Here is a 19,731-nt window from a genome sequence, read left to right on the forward strand (position 1 = left end):
TCTAAAAGTGGTGTCATTTAAGAGGGTCTTTTCGCATACGCTGACTCACTGAATCAGTATTTATATTTCATAGATGAATGTAAATCCAAAGAAATCATTTAGCCCTCAGCCTTTGGATTTTGTTCTTAATTATCAGCTGCATCCTGGTGTGATCCCAGGAAGCGTTAGAGGAGGAAGGGGCCATGGTAGTGTGGATACATTTGGGAAATCCATCAGTAAGATTTAGTTCCCTGATTTCTAGCACCTTTTGGAGATGGTGACTTTTTTTCCAGCCCAAATTTGGAGGCAAAGATACCAGAATATGGACCTGTGTAGAGTGAAACAGCCCAGCCCCTTCTTGTTCGTTAGCTCCAGCTGGAGGAGGACGTGGGACTTCTCATGCTCGTGTCCTGGGTCATCTGAGGTATGACAAGGGAAATCACTGTCCCAGCAGCAAGCTTGGTTTATAGTACTATTACTTTGATCAGCCCATGAGGGCTCCCCTTAAAAATCAGGACCTTCATTCTTGTGTTTCTGTTTTTCAAGTCTAGTATTTTCTTTTAAGGAGTTTATCACTTGGGTTAAGGATTAATCTGTTCTGACCTTGTCTTGAGATAAGAGTCCAAAGAAACTGGAATCAGGTTGAGAATAACCTGACTCCTCAGTCTCTGTAAAGCTACCATTTCAGCAAAGCAGCAAACAGACCAGGCCTCACTGGGGAAAACTGATGTTTTAATAACAGCTGCTGAGTGCTGACCATAGAAACAAGATGTGTATGCTTAGGGAAGAGGCAGCGCTAGTAGGTTAATCCACAGCAGCCACCCTCATCATGCTACTTAGTTTCAACCCTTTTGGCTTAAAACGTACATCAGTTTCCAGCATTGCTGCCCAAGTGAGGTTTGATCATATCCTATTTGCCTGAGCCCTGGATTAAGGCAAAATGAGAAGGGAAGTGCTTTGCGTAGGATCCACAGCTGGGGAGTATGGAGTAAGGGGAGGCAATCCTGGGAGGGTAGGGAAACAGAAACAAAGCACACTTAATGGCCAAACGACGTCTTGATTTCTCTGAATATATTAAAAAACAGTGTTTCAAATAAGCTGTTTCACCCCACTCCCCTATCTCTGTCTCAGGGGTCTCTAGATAATCCTAAATAGCAGCTGAGCAATAGTTGCCACCAGGGAGCCAGAGGATAAGTGCAATTTTCATTTCCCCTTGGGATCAAATCCAGCTGAGCAGATGGCCCAGATGTACAGGATTGGCTTGAAGGGCCAGGCAGAGACCATCTGCAGTGCCACCCATGTAGCTGGGCACTGGCTGAGAATTAGCCAGACAGTCCCATGGTCCTGAAGGCTGCCATGTGGCTACCTTGGGCTTTAGAGCAGGCATTGTTCTTTCCTTATCTATCTACTATTAATGTTTAGAAACATTGAAAAAATAAAATCACCATAGTGAATAAGCTAGAAACAACTGCAATAGTCAAGAAAAAGCATTCTTTATTTTTTCCCCCATGGTTTATTTCACAACTGTGGTTAGAGGGACAACTTTTCTGTTCCCAGCTAGTCCAGACCCAGTGGGATTGTTCTGAGGTGCAGAATTTGCATTGGCTCGGAAGCTGTGAGGCTAACTAGCTAGAGCCCAGAAAAACAGCACACTTTAGTTACTGCTCTGGAAGCCTAGGGCAGGGGACCTAGGTAAGAGGGAAGGCCTAGATAAGGAACAAGGGCCTCTGGTCTCTGAAAGTGGGTTACTCCATTCCTTCTTCTTTTTGGAAATGGAGCACTTTGCTCCTTTTTCTGTGAAGCCCTGTAGCTGCCCAGAGTATTTACATGCAGACCGGTATTTTCCCCATTGGGTATTTGGTCCCCTTCTTTTGTCTTTTTCCTCCTGGTGAATGGCATCAGTATCTGTCCAGTTAGAGGGTGGGCCCCTGTGCCATGTTTATAGTCTGCCTATGTCCACCCCCACCTCACCCCTGCCAATCCTGGGACGTCTGTGACCAATGTTTTTCTCCTTCCTCATTCCCCTCTGGTAGTATCACCTAATTCCAGCACTCTGTTATCTAGGACCACTTAAGTAAGGGTAGCCTGAATTGACTTGAGAGAATTGAACCGAGCTAAGAACGAGAGAGAGCTCCCTAAGAAAGGAGGCTTTGTATTTACACGATGCCCTTTCCCTGGCCCTCAGGCCTCTAACCTGCCTCATAGCACTACTCTTTCTGAGGGCAGTTAAAGTGCTGGCTGTAAACAGGACCTCCTTTCTTTCTCGGGCTTCTCGGGAAAGAGACTGATGTGGGCCTCTTGTTACTGAGCAAGTGATTTGGAGTGGTTCTTGCATTGGAACCAGAAATTCCCCCCGGCTCCAGTTGCATTTGACAACAGAGAGGGGTCCCTTTGATGACAGCGCTGAAAGGCTAGGAGAATGAGGCAGTGGGATGAACTCTGCAGATTGGCAAAAGATGGGGCAGGAAGGAGGGAAGGCCATCTGAAAAGGCTTGTAAGAGTCATACTTCTTAAACTGGGCTTAAACTTAAAGCTGGCGTGGGAAGGACCTGGAGCAATTGCTTTTCCCTTTATGCTCTCTGTCTCTGATGTTGCTTTGGATGCCAGATGTTGACGTAAGTGTGCTTGATTCTCTGTACTTCAGCAGTCAAGCAGGGCAGGTATGAGAGAATAAAGCAGAACCTGGAGATCCAAAGTCAAAATGACAGGATCTTTAAGGCATTTCAGGCACCTCTTTTGAGCCATTTAAGTTTTCCCCTGATTTATCTTTGAACTTGAATAAGTGGCTTCTAAGCTTCCTATGGTGACCTTTATAACCTTCTGTAATCCTCAGCCCCTATGTTGCCAATGCCTTGCGTGGTTTAGTTTCTTCTCAAAAAACGTCCTTCGTAGACTTCACAGAAGAATGGGTCTGCTTTTGAGAAAATGTGGGCTGGGCGCAGCTGACTTCCTTTTATCACTAACATTGGCTTTACAAGTGAGTGTCCTGTCACAGACGGCTTGTGTTGAGTATTCTAGCTGGATGGGAGGATTCATTAGAAGTAGAAGGTCCAGCCCTTGTTCTTTGGAGCAGGAAGAAGAGTTGGAAGTAAAGAGGGGATGGGATTAACTTTTGGGGTCTGAGCTAAACCCTTTTTGTACAATTTGTCTTGGAATGAGTTGACTTCTGGCCACCTTGGAGAGAGAAAGTGGCCAAGTGTGTTTGATTCAGTTTTTTTGAAACACCTAGGACTTGGAAAGGACCTTGGCTTCTAAAAGATAGCCACCCAATGTTTCACCTCACCTGATGGAGTTGTTACTCCCAGTCCCAAGGATAGACAGTTGGAGGGGTGAGTTCTTCGTGTTGAGCTTTAGAAGCTACTTCTCCTTGGTCTTCGGTTAAGGAGGAAGACTTCTGAGCCTTAGCTTCCTGGAGAGTTGGCTCTGGGACTAAGCTGGTCCTCGGCCCAAGTTCTGAAGGTACTTGGAGTTCTCTGACACCTTCCAGAGTAAAAGTACTGGCTGGCTTGCTCACTTTGGGGCAGGGGCTTTTGCCTTCTGGAAGGAAGCCACCCAGAGGTCTGTGGACTAAAAGGCATGGTGGGTTCTCAGGGGCTGTGGGGCAGAGTTTTTCTGTCTGAGTTTCTGTTAAAGCCAGGAGGCCAGATTCCTCAGATGGGGCTCCAGTTACCTCCCAAAGACATATATCGATGTCTGCCATGGTCCCCTTTATTTTATTTCCTTCTGGATCTGTGACTTCCCATTGACATAGCTCTGCCATCCTGCTCCCCATACTGCTTGCTCTGTGGGGACTGACTTTGGGTTGGTCCATGTCTGGAGCGTCTGGCTGGGGGGAGAGTCCTTCTGACCTTGTGCCTTCCCAAGGACAGACCGTCTCTCGCTCTCTGTTGACTTTTACTTCTTCTGAAAAGTGTTCTTCAGTCCCTCCAGATCCTGCCTTTTGCAGGAACGTCTCTCCTTGCCCTTGAGATTCTCTCTCCACCTCTTGTTCCAGTCCCCCTTTCTCTGCTGCTCGACTCACCTCCCAAGGGCAGATTTCTGTTTTCTTATCAGGGGGAGCCTCTTCTGCTTCCCATGGACACACTTCTGCTACTCTGGCCCCCACGCTGCCTGCTGCCTGGGAACTTTCTTTGCTTCTGTCAGAAGCTTGTGGGGCTGGTTGTGGAGACAGACCCCCACAATCTTGACTCTCCTGGGGACACACAGCCTCCTGTTTCCCATCTGCACTCTCTGACTTTGCCTGAACGGCCACAGCTTTGTGCTCTGGTTTTTCTGGGGCTTTCTCCTTCTCCTCTTGAGGCTCCCCTTCTCCATCCTGTCTCGACACCCCTTCCTCAGGGATTCTTTCGGTCACCCCCCAGGGACAGGTCTCAGCTTTGGCGCCGCTGTCAGGTTTGGGAGCATCCGTGGCAGGAGCATCCCACGGGCAGACCTCGGCGTGCCTGCCCCCAGCGCTGAGCAGTGTCTGAGCACCGGCTTTAGGTTGGTCAGGGCAGTGACTGTCTGGGTGGGAGAAAGAGCCCGCCGGGGCCATGCTCTCCTGTGGACAGATAGGTCGTAGCTCATTGCTTGCTTTTTCCCCATCTTCAGCAGTGACTTCTGCTTTCTCTGCTTGTTCTGGGAAGGAGCCCATCTTTGGGTCTTGTGTCAGGTCCCCTTTCTGTGCTGCTTCATCACTCACTTCCAAGGCGTGCCCCTCTGCCACTCTGCTACTCCCACTGCTGGACAAGTCTGAGACCTCGGGGGCCTGAGCAGAGGGTGTCCTCAAGTCCTTCTCCCAAGGACACAGAGCTTCCTGCTCTTGACTCAGTTTTGTCTCCCATTTTGATATGTCTTCTCCCAGGGAGGTGAGTCTCCCCTTTTCTAGAGTTTTCTCCCTCTGCCCCATGGAATCAGTCTCCATCTCTTGTTCCGATTCCTTCCCGGGGGCTCCTTCATCCACCTCCCAGGGACAGATCTTGGCTTTTTCACTGGTAGGCGCTCCCTCTGCTTCCCAGGGACACACCTCAGCTGGCCTGCACCCCGCACGGTCCAATACCTGGAGCCCAGCTTTTGGTCTGTTGGTGCCCAGGGTGTCTGAATGCCGAGAGCAGCCCCCTGGATCCAAGCTCTCCCAGGGGCAGGCCACCTCCCGCTCCCGGGCCTGCCTCTCTGGCTTCTTTGGAGCAGTAACAGCTCTCTCTCCAGGTCCAAAATCTGCAGAAGCCCTTCCTGTATCATTTGGAAATTGCCTAATGGCCTCCATTCCCAAAGCCCTTTTCTCCCCTGCTCCAGCACTCACCTCCCAGGGACAGATCTCTGCCTTCTCAGCAGGCAGGATTTCCTCCGCGTCCCAGGGACAGATCTCAGCAGTTTTGCTTCCCATACTGCCTGACATCTGGAAAGTGGCTTTGGGTCTATCTGTGTCTCGAGGACCAGGTTGTGGGGAGAAGCTGCCAGGGTCCACCCTCTCCCAGGGACAGACTGCTTCCTGCTTTTGCATCTGTCCCTCAGGCTTTTCCCAAGTTGTGCTATCTTTGATTCCTGATGTTCCAGGCGTCTTCTCCTTGTCCTTTTGAGATTCTCCTTTTGGTGCCTGTCCCGATGTCCAGTCCTCTGTTGTTCTTTCATTCACCTCCCAGGGACAGATTTCTGCCTTGGCAGGTGTTGCTTCCTTTGCCTCTGACCTGAGATCTTCCCGTGGACATACCTGCGCTGCTCTGCTTCCTCCCTTGCTGAGGAGTTGGCCACCAGCTTTGGATGAGGAGTTTTCTAGATGTGGGCTGGAGTGCCCAGGGGTTGTGCTCTCCCAGGGACACACTGACTCCTGCTGTTGACTAAATTTCTGCACTGCTTTCCCAGTTTGTTCTGATGTCTCTCCAAAGCTCCCTTTTCTGGAGGTTTTTCCCTTTTCCTGGAGAGATTCTCCACCTGTCCTCTGACTCATCATTTCCTTCCCTACTACCTCCTCACACCACTCCCAGGGACAAATCTCTGCTTTCCCGATAGCAGGAGCATCTCCCGCCTCCCATGGACACACCTCAGCGATGCTACTGCCCAAACTCCCCGAGCGCCCGGGGGTTCCCGGGGCCTGAGTAGAGACTGCTGAGGGGCCCCGGAAGTCTGTCCTTTCCCACTGACAAAGAGATTCCAACCCTTCACCCAGTTTCTGTTCTTCCAAGAAGATTGCTTTCTTGGGAATTTTCTGCTTTGCCTGGGGGAGCTTCTTTACTCCCTCCTGGGACGGCTTCTCATTCTCTCCTCCTTCACTGGCCTCCCAGGGACAGAGCTCTGCCTTGGTGATGTCAGGTGTACAAGCTCCTGGGCCAGCGGCTTCCCACGGTCGTGTCTCTACCTCTCTAGGCTCCACACTGCCCACTGTCTCAGACCTGCCCTTGGTTCTGTCAGAGTCCTGAGGGGCTGACCGAGGGGACAGACCCCCAGGATCGGCACTCTCCCAGGGACACACTGCCTCCTGTCCCCTGACCAGCCTCTCTGGCTTTTTCTGAGCAATGGCAACCACATCTTTGGGTTCTGATTTTTCTGAGGCTTTCCCCCTCTCATCTTGGGAGGCATCTAGATCTTGCCTCAGTGCCTCCTCCTCGGGGACTCCACTCACCTCCCAGGGGCAGATTTCGGCCTTGTTGCTACTGTCAGGCTGACACGTTTCTGACTCGGTGACTTCCCAGGGGCATACATCTGTCACCCTCTGGTCAGCACTGCCCAGGGGCTGGAGGCCAGCTTTGGGCAGTTCCCGCCACCCCCCAGGGGCTGCTTTTGCTTGCTTAACATTTTTGTCCCTAACTGTGCCCTGCCTGACTGGCCTCAGTGTGGTAGGCCCTGTTTTACCTGCTCTCGCAACCTTCCCCTCCCCTAGACCCTGGGATGGCCTCCTGCCTCTGTCTTCTTGTTCCCTGCTGCCCTCCTGGTGACAGACTTGGAGCATTCTGCTTGTGTGAGCGTTCTGTTGGTTCTGGAGGGACTCCTCGTCATCACAGGGGGCAAGCGCGGCCTGCTTACTCACCGCCTTGGGCCGGCCTGACCTGGGAGATCTGGGACATGCCCTCACACCCTCTCCCAAAGCTCGGCCCTTCTCCTCCTTCTCAGGACTCCCTTCCCCGCTCTCTTTCTCTCTGTATGTGCTCCGAGAACGGGTCAGAGCTTTGATAGCCAGTCCCAGACTACGCATGGAACCCTGCTGAACAGGGGTCTTGAGGCTGTGGGATTTAGAGAAGACCTTGGGCCTGTCCTCATCCTCATCAGCTTCCCCCTGGAGACACCTGTCCTCTGTGTCCATCCCGTTCTCCCCAGGCCCCCTCTTCTCTACTGCTATAGAGAGGGCCCTCCAGAGCCTGGCCCGACCTGGGGCGGGAGAGTGGTTGCCTCGCCCTGGCCCCGAGGGGCCTTCCTGAGCCACATTTTCTTTCTTCGATGGCAGTTCTGCATTCTCCCAGGGGCAGATGTAGGTGAGTAGGCTGGGGCTTTGTGGGGGTACTGGGATGGGTGCCAGGGCAGGGGCGGGAGCTGGCAGCAGGGCCAGAGATAAGGTGGAGGTGGGAGACAGCATCCCCGGCTCCCCCAGGCCCACCCCGGACGTGGCCATGATGGGTGTGGAGATCTGGTGCTGGATGGGCCGGTGGGGCAGCCTTCTCACGGCCTCCTCGTGCAGCTTTCTGGAGGCGTGGGAGCTGTCCACGCTGCTCCTCTTGGCCGGGGAAGGTGGGGCCGACAGGGGAGTCGCTCGAGCTCGCTCCAGCCTCCAGGCCAAGGGCCTCCGCGCTGGGCTGGCCAGGGCGGCCTCTGCCTTCCTTCTCTCCTCCCGCTCCCTCGCCCGCTGGTAGGTCTCCTCCAGGTAGGCCTGGCTGGCCTCGAGCAGGGCCTTTTCCCTGGAGCCAGCCACGACGCTCAGCGACTTGTGCAGCGAGGCGGGCCGGGCGCAGGGCAGCCGCTCGCCCACCGTCAGATTGTGGGCGCTGGCCGACCTGAAGCTCAGCGCGGGCGGCGCTGCCGCCGACTCGCGGCTCTCGGATTGCGGGCCCTTCCTGGCCAGCTTCCTCCGCAGCAGCGAGTCGAGCAGAGGCGGGTGCTGCTCCCCGCGGGGATCGCGGTCCTGCTCGCAGGTGCTGCGGGACTTGCGCAGAGCCGGCGGCGCGGCGGGCTCCCGGAGGCTGGCGCTGAGCAGCCGGCGGCGGGAGGAGCCCCCGGGCAGGCTGCCGCGGGCCGGGGAGCCCGAGTCCCGGGAGTGCTGGCGGGTCAGGGCCTCGGGGAACTCGGCCAGGTACCTCATGAAGGAGCGGCCCAGGCCCTGGCGCCAGCTGCCTCGCTTCTTGCGCAGGTGCGGGTTGTTAGCGGCCATTTCCTTGGTCTTGTGGACCTCGAGCTGGGCGTAGAGCTTCTTCAGCTCGTCCTGGGGGCGGGGGGACCGGGGGAGCAGAGCTGGCGGTGAGAGCCAAGCTCTCCATCCCCTGGCGGCGCTGCTCTGCCCCTCACCCCTTGCTCAGACCATTTTCTCTGGGGGAATCTCTCTCCCACCAAGCTGTGTCCCTTCCCAGCTTTTAAAACTCAGAATTCACCTCTCCGTCCTGTAGGGCCAACAACCTAGTTCCCGAGCCCGACCCGCTCAGCTCCGAGGCCTCAGCGCACCACTGCCTTCTCTGGGCACTGTGGTCTGGTGGGACGTCTCCAGCTTGGGGGGCAGGAAACCTGGGTTTGAGGCTGCTGACCCATCATGTGCCTCCAGGCTATTTTCTTGCCCTCTCTGAGCCTCTGCTTCAATAAAGTAAGGAAAACTGGCTGCCTAGTGTTCACTTTCTTAAGAGGATTATATGAGATTGGTGGTGGGACCCGTGGGCGTGAAAACTGCCATATTCAGGTGTAAGTGACGGAATGGGGCTTTGAAAGTCTTTTGTACTTCGGATCTCTCCCCGCAGCCAGCATAGGGGAGGTACGTGGGCTCCCCATACTGGAGGGTCAAGGATGGTGTCTCTGTGGCAGCGTGCCTCCACTCTTTGGCCTGCCTGCTGGATTGGGGTCTCAGTTCAGCCTATCCCCAGGGGGCAGGCGGCAGGGCAGGCAGAGCTCAGAGGATGAGGAGGATACGGAGGGAGGAAAGAGAGACAAAGGCAGTTGAGACAAGGAAGGAACTGCGGGATGTAAACAAGTCAGTTGTGGAGGGGGCCCCAGGGGAGGTGGAGGGATGGACAAAATGGCTTCCTGGGACTGTTCCCACATGCAGGTTCTACAAGACAATGGGCTTTACCGCCAGGTCTCTTTATATCCTACCCTCTGAGCCTCTCATTAGGGTTTCTGTGACTATAATGATATTCTTAAGCAGAAAAATACGGTAAGGATGCTCTCCTGATGTAAGACTCAGGAAGAACTTCCTTTCTCTAACACTGCTGGGTCCAGGGAAAGGGGATCCTGCTGTGGAAATCCCTGGTAGCCACTCACTGCCTGAGTTACGCAGCCCCAATGGCCTTAGGGTCACTAACTGCCTGGTATGTTGGGGACTGAGGGGTTTCTTAGGCTGCCCGTCATGGTGGCCCTGCTGAGTGGGAGTGGAGGACACAGGAGACAAAGGTGATTTGAGCTCCACTCATGGTTCTGCCTCTACCTTGCCAAGTGGGCCTCAGGAATCTGGGTTCTGGGGTTTCGGGGGGAGGGGGGGTCTATCCACTGTGTGGCCTCCTTCAAGTAGAGTCAGGGGAAGCAACTTAGGGCAATGGTGGAGAAGAGAGGGAGGCGGGTCTTAGAGGAAAAGCTATGGGGAGGAGAGGGGACCTGCGGTGGCACACAGCCCGGGTGGCAGGGCAGCTGTGCCCCCTGCCCAGTCCCTAAGTAGCATCAAGAGGAGGCGGGGAGGGCAGCACCTACCCGAATGTCTCCAGGGTCCAGGCTGTGCTCGCTCCAGGCTGAGGCGATGCTGCTGTTCAGGTAGGAGCCTGAGCGCTGCAGGTCCAGCTCATCCTCGTACACCTCATCCAAGATCTCCTCTCGGGGAGGAGCCCCCGGCTTCCGGATCTGGCCATGGTGGGCATGATCGGGAAAAAGACTCACCTTGGCCCCCTGCCCCGTGGCATATGTATTTACTCCATAAATCTTCACCACCACCCCCTCTGATTTGGAATTCTGGGGGTCCAAGGAGTATTGTTCCCTCTCCTTCCTGATTTTCTCTAGCTCAGAGACCAGGGGTCTCAATGCCCTGCCCCCACAATTCCTAGCCATGTCCTTTAACTTCCCCCCCCCCCCACCTATCTTTCTGTAACTGCTTCTGAGTTGATTTTCAGAGTCTGCCAACCTTCCAGTTGTATTACAAGGACTCCCTTCAGCTCTAGCTCTTTTTTTTTTTTAACTCCAAGTGTTTTTATTTTTATTTTTTAAATTATTTATTGATTTATTTATTGGCTGTGTTGGGTCTTCCTTGCTGCGTGTGGGCTTTCTCTAGTTGCGGAGAGCGGGTGCTACTCTTCATTGCAGTGCGTGGGCTTCTCAGAGCGCAGTCTCAGTAGTTGTGGCACACGGGCTTAGTTGCTCCGCAGCATGTGGGATCCTCCGGGACCAGGGCTCAAACCCGTGTCTCCTGCATTGGCAGGTGGGTTCTTAACCACTGCGCCACCAGGAAAGTCCTGGCTCTAGCTCTTATTTCCCTTGCCCAGGTATTGGAGACGGAGATTCCTTCCGTGACTCCTAAGTGGGCTCCTTGCTTAGGGCCCAAATCCCTCAGGGCCCAGGGTGTCATTCTCACCCTGGCCTGGAGAGGGTGCTGTGGGCACAGCAGTACCACAGTGCCCCTGGCAAAGGGGCTGCGTCTGCCTCACATCGAGGCCAGGGGAAGACCTCACCTTAGGGATGAAGATCAGAGCCAGTGTGGCGGTGACTGTACTGTGGGTGTGAAAGAAGAAGAGGAGGAGCGTCCAGTCTGGGTGCAGGGAGGGAACCAGTACAAACCTGAGGGTGAGGTGGGAAGGGGATGGTTAGCTACAGGTGGGAGTGGCCTCTTTCACCTGTTTCAGTGGCTGTCCTCCCCAGGCCCCGCCCTGATCTCCTAGAGGTGCTCCGTGCAGTGAGGAGGGCACTCTTCCTTCTTCCTGCCCTCCCACCTCAGGGCTCACGTTAATCTCCACCTCTGAGAAGCCCTCCCAGACTACTCCAGCTTGCCTTCTCTGGCTGCTTATAGCACTTAACTCTGTTATGGACCACCCTGTGGGTTGATTCTACCTTCACCACAGGGCCAGATCCTTGTGGACACTCATAGCAGGCCTGCTGCAAGGACAGTTGGGGTGTGAGGGGGAAGAAGGCAGGGAGAATGGAGCCTGTATGTGGAGGAGAGTCGGGGGGGGGGGCGTGTGGAATGGGAGAGGAGTTAGGAGTGGAGCATGCTTCCTCTTCTCGGGTGTTGGGTGAGACATGGGTTACAGGAAGGGTGTCTGTGGGGTAGGGAGAGAAGCTACAGGTGGGGCCCTCCTCACCTTGCTGAGGCGTAGTAGGTGTTGCAAGGAGGGCTGTGGGATGGGGGTACCCTCACCTGGGAGAGGTGAGGAGTGGTGTTAGGGTGGGAGGCGTGGTGGGTAGGAGGGCCCGTCCTCACCTGGCTGCGTGGAAGGCAGCAGAAAGCAGCAGCTCATTGTGCAGGGCGATGCCCATGTACCGCGGCTCGTGGAAGGCTGAGGGAACAGCCCGGGCGGCGTAGCAGAGGAAGCTGCCCCAGCACAGGAGCAGCATCTCGGCTGTGGGGAGATGAGGAGGGCCGGGTACCACCTCAGCCGCCATGCACCCCTTTCTCTGCAGGCCGTGCTGGGGGGAGCCCAGTCCAGGGGTCCAGGTACAAGGCAGGAGGACCCCTGGAGGTACAGGGAGGGGGACCAGAGTGAGGCTGGGCTCAGTGGAAGCAGCTCACCCACAACCATGATGTAGTCCCAGCGGTCGTGGTGGCAGAGGTAGAAGTGGCGGCCTGTGTGGGTGTGGCCTCGCGCCACCAGGGACGTGTGCTGAACGCCTTGCTCCAGGACCCCCGCTGTCCATACCGCCAGGAAGCCCAGCACCAGCAGCAGAAGCAGCCCCAGACGCTGCAGCAGCCGCCCACTGCTCAGGTGGGGGCCCCGCTGGGCCGTTCGAGACAGAAACAGCTGGAGCACTCTGCAAGGGTTAGAGTGTGGCGGGTGGATGCAGGAGGGGAGATGCCGCTGGCCTTGGCTTCCCTTCCCTCCTCACATCCCTGTCCTCCCATCCCTTCCATGGTTCACCGCCTCCTCTTACCCCCAAAAAAGTTACACGGAGGGGAGGGCCATAGTGATGGGAGCAGGCCTTGGGGGCACAGAGGAGTAGAGCTGGTAGGGGTCTGGCTGTGAAGAACTTCATTCCGTAAATGAGCTGGGGTAGCCTGGAGTGAGCAGCGTGAGAGCAAGCTCTGCCCCAGACCCTACCTATAAAGCTTGAGTATAATAGTGCCGTAGACAATGGCAAAACCCAGCAGCCGGACCCAGCGGAGGGCGATGCAGCGGAATACACTGGGCTTGAAGTACAGGATGAAGACCTGGTGGGGAGGGGGCAAAAATAGTTGCTCTCCACTGCACTTCTACTGTGTGCCAGGCCCATGCTAAACACATTGCTGATCCTCCTAACCGCCTTGTCATAGAGGGCATCATCACCTCCATTCTGCAAAGGAGCAGCTTTGTTATCAGAGAGGTTAGGCAACTTGTCCTAAGTCACACAGCAGGTCATAGAGCTCCTTTTAAGCCTGGCTGTTTGGTTCCAGAGCTCACTAGACCAGCCTGTCATTTGTGGGTATGAATTAGAGGATATTGAGGTCTCTGAATCCCCCCAACAGGGCAGAGAGGAAGGATTCTGGGGCTTGGAGGGTACCAGGTTGGGACTATGGGGGATCCTGGGAGGTGGGGTCAACCTCTGGCCACAGACTCACAGGGAAGTAGAGCAGCAGGGATCCAAAAAGGATGGTTTCCAGCAGTACCACTCCAGATGCCCGGATCCTCTGTAAACACAGGAAAGAGAGAGGTATGTAAGCAGGGCAGCAAGAGGACAGAGCCTGGAGGATGGTACAGGAGGGTCTCAGGCCTGTTTGAGGGGTCACCCCAGGGCCCTGGGCTAAAGCTTCACCCTGTAACATTAGCTCTGCCCTCTCCATCCACAGCCACTCTCACCGCAGGCTCTTAGCTCCACTGGCACTAAGGCTGGCTAAGGCAAAGGTTTCATATAGCTCCTGCCACCCCAGGCCCATGCCCCTCCCAGTCCCAGCCTGGGCCTTGCTGCAGACCTGGGCTAGAATCAGAGGTTGCTGGAGCTAGAAGGGATCTCAGGCTTTCCTCCAAGCTTTGGGTCAGACTGCCTCCTTGTCTAGAAACTCGCTTCTCTGTCAGTTGACCGTCAACTTTGGCTCAAATGTCACGTTCTCCAGAAAGTCTTCCCACGCCATCTCAGGCAGGGTGACTGGGTCCCCTCTCTGAGCTGCCACAGCACCTGACACCTCTATCCTGGCCCCTGTTTTGCTGTGCTGTCATTTTATTTACATGTCTGAGGGGCCAGATCACTTCCCCTAGTGCCTACACAGTGTTTTGAATCAAGTCCAATGCCTTCATTGATCAGGTGAGGAAACAGGTCTAAGGTGGTGAGGTCACTTGCCTCATGTCACATAGTGAGTTAGATTAAGAATCAGGGCCAGAACCCATTTCTCTCAAGTTCTAGTCTTAGGTAGTCTCTGGTCTCCGGTCGATGCTAGAGACTCAGGATGGGTAGGACACGTGTGTAGAAGAGAGATGTGGGGCCTCCCTTGCCTTGCTCTGGCGGCAGCGATAGGAGACCAGCATGCTCAGGAAGACGGCCAGCATGCAGCACGTCTGAGAGGCCAGCACCACTGCCCGCAGCGCGGGGGCTTCCTCCACCAGGCACGGCGTGGCGTCCAGGCAGCTGGAGCAGCCCTCAGCACATGGTTGGCACCGCAGCAGCCTCCCGGAGCTGCCTTGAGGGGACCCGAATTGCCCGGTAGGCTGGGCAGCACCCTCCTCCGAGCCTATAAAGAACAAGATGGGTGCAGGGAGAGGGGCATGGCTGGGACATCCTGAGACCCCCCAGCCTTCTCTCCCAATGGTCACCACAGCTCTCTCCCTGCCCTCTTATGGTCTGTGGCCCCTGGGGTAGCGTCAGGATGGGTAGGAATGAAGAAGTGGGTACTTTCAGGGGAAGGCAGGGTAACAGGAAGAGGTGATGCCAGGCTAGGACTCACTGCAAGGTCAGCTTGCATCAGACTGGCATGTTATAAGCTCATTCTCGGAAGGAACAGACACCCCCAAATTGGACCCTGCCTGCCTCTCCTGCTTCTCTCGACATTCTTCCCTTGCTCCATGAGTTTTCTCCCAGTGTCTCACCCCAACCTGCCTTTCTTCCCCAGATGCCCCCCTCCAATCAGCCCAGCCTGTAAAACACCTTCCTGGCCCTCCGCATAGTTACATACCCCTGGAGCTGCTTGCCCCATAGAAGCCAGGTCGGCAGCGGCAGAGGTAGTGGCCAAGGACAAAGCCCTGACTCTCCAGGGGGACACACTGTGGGGATGACAAACACAATCGGTATTTATATGAGGCTTTCCCTCCTGGGAAGAGACGGAGGGTGCATCTACCTTCCTATCCACGGCCCCTGGGTCTACACTGGGGAGCCCCACCAGAAAGCCACCCCAGCCCTTGGGAAGCCTTCCATTCCTGGAAACCCTACTCTGCCCCCACCACTGCCTCTCTTCTCAAAGAGACCTCCAAGCAAAGAGTATGGAGATGGATCACCCTTTTATTCAGACTGGCCCTGACAGGAGCCTCACAGGTGCCATTTCCCAGTGCCCAGCTGATGCTAGAGCAAGGCGCTGGGGAGGTGGAAGCAGGGAGAAATCTGAGCTCAACCACACCTGTGTGCCTACATCCTGCTTCAAGGGTCTCCATCAGCCTCCCTCTTTGGCACACAGGTGGGTTGAAAAGGCCCCCATGGAGGAGCAGCTTCCTCCATCAGGGCCATCTGGCTTTGGCGCAGGACTGCTCTCCCCAGCCCTAATGCCAGGCTAATGCCAGGCTGGTGGGATGCCAAGGCCAGCTCTTTATTCCACCTCCACCCATTGATGTTTGCCCAGCAGGGGACAGAGCAGACCTCAGAGCCAGGCAGGGAAGATGAGCCCGTGGATGAGGTCAGACCTGCTGTAGGGAGTGGCTGGGAACAGACAGCAGTGGGGCAAAGGAAGGAAGATTACATATGCAGCCCCTAGAAGGTGCTTCTGAAATCGTGGCCCAGCTTCCCCTCTTACTCAGACCACTGGAAAATGTTCTGTTCCTGCCATAGACAAATGCATACCCAGAGACACGAATGTGGCTGGGTTTAAAAGTGCACTGGACAATGGGAGTCCTTATCCATCCCTGGACTGATAGCTCCAAACACATGTGACCTGAAGAGCAACAGATGCCCAAACCCACCACACCTCCCAGCAGCCTGCAGGGCTCCCCTTGGCTTTGGTTCAGCTCAGGAACAAGCATGCAGTCAGTGTAACTGTGGAGTGGATTAGTTCACTGACCTGCCAGTTTCCCAGTACTGGGTTTGCAGGATTACCAACCGTTGCTTTCCATTATCCAGATTCTCCTGCATCCACGGCTTTGATTTTGCCAGCATCTCGCCTGGGTTCCATCACCTTTACCAGTCCCAGAGCTCTTCAAGTTCCTTCTCTGGTTAGTCTCCTCCTACACCCCAACCAGCAATTCTACTTATTTCAACAAACACCCAACAGAACATCCTTTGTGGGTCAGAAGGAGCCCAGAGCTCTGTTGACATGGAGAATGTGGCTCAGGAGAAGGAAAGGGGACGATTAATAGAGGCTCAGGAGGCGGTCCTGGGAAGGGATCCTGGAGCACCCAGTACCAGAAGGGAGAGCAGACAGGGAGCACACTGAGAATGCAAAGGAATGAAGGTGGCTGTCTCGGGTGGGGGAAGGGGCTAGGCTGTATGTGTCCTCACTCTTAAAAAGCCTGGTATCTCATCTCTATCTATCTTATCAGTAGGAACTTCCCTGAAGCCCGGAGAGGCTGGTGTGCCTTTGTCAGCTGCTCCTGATGGCAGTGATGGGAAAGGGGAGGGAGGCAGGACACCAGCACCCCCACCCTCTGTATCCTTACCTGGGTGCTGTTGAGATCACACAGGTGTGTGTTAGAGTACCAGCCTGGGCCGCTGGCACACTGATTGATGTCCACACTCTGAAGATCTACGTCCATCTGCACCTGCCCCCTAGGGCAGTGAATTGGCAGTTAGGGGTACAGTGAAGGATGCCAAGGTGGACATGTGTTCTTGGACCCCAGACTATGAGGCAATGCAAGCTCTACAAACTTTAGCACAGTGGCTGCAGTGTGCCAGGAGAGAGGGCACACACGCACGCCATTTCTCCAGTGCTGTTAACCCTCGCTGTCTCTGCAACAATCCTCCTCCCCTTAGGTTTTTCCCTGCCCCCGCCCCCCATCCCTCAGGTTTTCAACATGCTAGCATTTCCTGATTTCTATCAATGGGAAAGGGAGGGGGCGAGACATATGGGAGCTGCAGCTCTGATGATCTGTCTGAAAGGGATATTCACACTTCCCCACAGCATGTATATACACACTCACACACACACATGCACGCAAAGCGCAGCTATTAACCACCCCCTCACTCTGCCCAAACCAGGTCTGAATTGATCACAGCAAAGGAGATATGGAATAGAGGGGCCCAGAGTCAGAGCTGCCTGGCCCAAGGGCTATCAACCCCTGCTCTGGGCTGAATGGGGAGAGAGCTGGCAAGGAGCCAGGCTGCCTGTGGCCAGGAGAGGAACTCTGCCGGGGACAACGAATGGGGACACAGAGCTGGGAAAACAAGGTCGATTGTTGAATGCTTTGCGGTACACTATCCATCTGCTCCCTCCTTCCCATCATGGCTCCCAGTCACCTCTTTACTCCAGCTGAGGGAGAAAGTCAGTTATTTGAGGAGTATCATAGGCTATTGGGGTCAGGACTTGATATAAGAATATAGCCATTGGGAGTGGCCCTGGGGATCTGGCCAACTCCTGGACAGAAAAGGCAATGGTTCCAAGCCTCCCCCCAAGTGTTCTCCTTCCCTAGCAGAAGCCTCCTTTTACAGTTCTAGATTGCTAGGGAGCAGCGAATTTCACTCCCGAAGCGCCCATCTGACTCCTCTGAGAAGCCAGTGCGTGGATTGTAACTGTCTCCCGCACCAAGCCCTCTCCTGCCTTGTACCCACTACTCAGACCTGGAGGCCAGGACCTATGCCCAGCTATGTCCACACATCTGTACACACACACGTGTATACCTACTTGTAAATGGAGTGATTTATATGTAGTACATACACACACCTGTATATGTTAACACACAGTTACAGATTCCCAGAGTCAACTGCAGATATACACAGCTGAATGCAAATACACACACCTGTGTCCCCCACACACGTGCATACCAAATGGCCTACGCACAGCTGGCTGGACTTGGGCCCCCCACCCCACAAATCCGCAATAGCATCAAATCCTGCACAAAACCCACTTACCTGATCTCCGGGCTGAGGTCTGGCTTGAGTCCATAGAAGGCGGCTGAGAGTGTGATAAGCCAGCCCGGACGGAGCCGGCCCTCCTGGCATTCCAGGAAGGGAAGAGACAGCCTCACGTGCTGCAAGTCCCCCACATATCCATCCCCCTGTGGCCACTTGGGGCTGCCAAGGCTCCCTAGGTCATTGGTCAGCACCCGCTTCTGCAGGTCAGGGGTGTCCAGGGCCCCGGTTGGGCTCTCCTTCCGCACCCTGCTCCCGGACAAGTCCTGAAGGATGGTCTCCTCCCCCATCCTGGTGGCCTGCAGGGCCAGCTGCAGGTGGCTGGCCCCCAGTGGAGGGTTAAAGGTCAGCAAAACCCGGTATGCCCTTGGGTCCCCCTCGGCCACGCTGCGGACCAGTGCCTGGTACCACTCCACATCCTCCTCCACACTGGACTCCCGGATGTCATTGGCTTGTAGCAGCATGTTGAGGAAATTGGCAGCCTGCGTAATGGTGCCCGCTGCCCTCCATAGGATTGGGGGGAGCCCTGGTCTGGCTCCTGCCCCATGGGCTTCATAGCGCTCACTGCAATTAGCCCCTGACAGCTGTTGGGCATCTCCAGAGTAGAGAAAAGCCAGGGCTGCCTCAGCCCCCTCCGGGGGCACCCACATGGGTACAGATCCTGGCTTGACTTGGGAGGACAGCGCGGGCAGAGAGCGGAGGAGCCTCGGACCCCCCAGAGCCCAGCCACAGAGGAAAGAGCAGCCCAGCAGCCCCCACACAGGAGGAGGCATGACCACTGCCCTGGTGCCCATCCTTGGGGCAGCTCTCAGGGACCCCGGGGTCCAGGCTGCCCGGGGTATTGGAGGCTCAGGAGATCCCAGGCAGAGGCTGGCCGCAGTCAGGGGCTGCCTGCTTGCACGCCTCCTATCCTTGCTTTCTCTCTTCCTCTCTTCCTCTCTCTCATGCTCACGCTGTCTTGCTTGTTTTTTTCTTCTCTTTCACGTCATCAGCTGGCTTCTGGATGTAGGCATGAGGGCTGTGTTCCCTGCTCTCTCAGTGTGGCCCCTCGTCGCAAACCCTTTTAATCCTGGCACACCACTCTTCCCTCCCCCTCTTATCCAATATCTAGGCTCCCTCCCCTCACTCCCCACCCTACATCAGATGCTCCAGGGAGAGACAGAAGGGACTAGTCGTTCTCTCTCTTCCTCCCTCCCCACCTCTGCCCTTTGCTCCATTAGGAGAGATGGGCAAATCCGGGATGGGGCGCCATAGCAACCGCAGATGAGCCTGTGCCCCTCTCTCCACCCCTCTGCTCCACTCAGCCTCCTGGCAGCAATTTCGACGGCCATGATAAAGGGCCAAGCTGCAGCTCCTGGCAATCTGCTCTAGCTGCCTGTACCCCCGACACCGTGCTGCTGAACTGGAATTTGAGATTGGGGTTGGCGAGGGGTGGGCAAGAGAGCCCAATAAGTATAGGGTTTTTGAAAAATATATATTTATTTATTTATCTGGCTGCGCCGGGTCTTAGCTGCGCCACGCAGCCTCTTAGTTGCGGCACGTGGGGTCAAATTCCCTGACCAGGGATTGAACCCAGGACCCCTGCATGGGGAGTGTGGAGTCTTAACCACTGGACCACCAGGGAAGTCCCAAGAGAGCCCAATAGAACCATAGTTGATATTTGTACAGACTGTGGCAGTTTACAAAGTGTTTTTCACGTGCGTTATCTCAATGACTCTTCCCCAACCCACCTATGCTGAATATTCTTATCCCCATTTCACAGATGCAGACAGTGAGGCTCAGAGACTCACCCAGGATCACATAGCTGCTTCATTTGAGTTGAGACTCAAACCCAGAGCTCTGATTCCCCTACAGTGCCCCATCAAACCCCCCACCATCACTCTGTTATTCATCCTTAGAGACCTCAAGAAGACCTAACTATAGCCCGGAGAGGTGAAGGGACTTCCCTAGGACCACACTGTTGCTCGTGACAGAGCAGGAGCCTCCACCAGGTCTCCACCTCCCCAGCCAGGGAAGCCCGCCTTCTCCTGCATCACAGAGTTAACCACTGCCCGGAGTAAGGGGGTCATGGTGGGGAGGGGGGAAGAGAATGAACGGTTCTGCTTCTGCTTCTTCCACCTTCATTTTGTCATTCTAAGCCCTGTCTTCTTCCTTTCTTCATGAAAACCATGGCTAACCTCTCTTGCTCTTCCAGGTCTTCTTACCCCTCACATC

General features: G+C 55.2%; 1 protein-coding gene across 1 annotated transcript; it reads right to left on the reverse strand.

Moving 5' to 3' along the window:
• Positions 1-3,274: 3,274 nt before the first annotated feature.
• On the reverse strand, positions 3,275-18,311 carry GPR179 (G protein-coupled receptor 179). The gene is made up of 11 exons (XM_059907571.1): positions 17,518-18,311; positions 16,110-16,218; positions 14,423-14,510; positions 13,746-13,981; positions 12,878-12,946; positions 12,381-12,490; positions 11,855-12,093; positions 11,546-11,684; positions 10,800-10,905; positions 9,832-9,978; positions 3,275-8,365 (listed from the first exon to the last, which is right to left on the reverse strand). The coding sequence occupies exons 1-11, from the start codon at positions 18,309-18,311 to the stop codon at positions 3,275-3,277; spliced, it is 7,128 nt and encodes a 2,375-aa protein (XP_059763554.1).
• Between the last annotated feature and the right edge of the window lie 1,420 nt (positions 18,312-19,731).

This window comes from Balaenoptera ricei, chromosome 20, assembly GCF_028023285.1.
Source record: "Balaenoptera ricei isolate mBalRic1 chromosome 20, mBalRic1.hap2, whole genome shotgun sequence".
In the NCBI taxonomy this organism is placed as follows: Eukaryota; Metazoa; Chordata; class Mammalia; order Artiodactyla; family Balaenopteridae; genus Balaenoptera; species Balaenoptera ricei.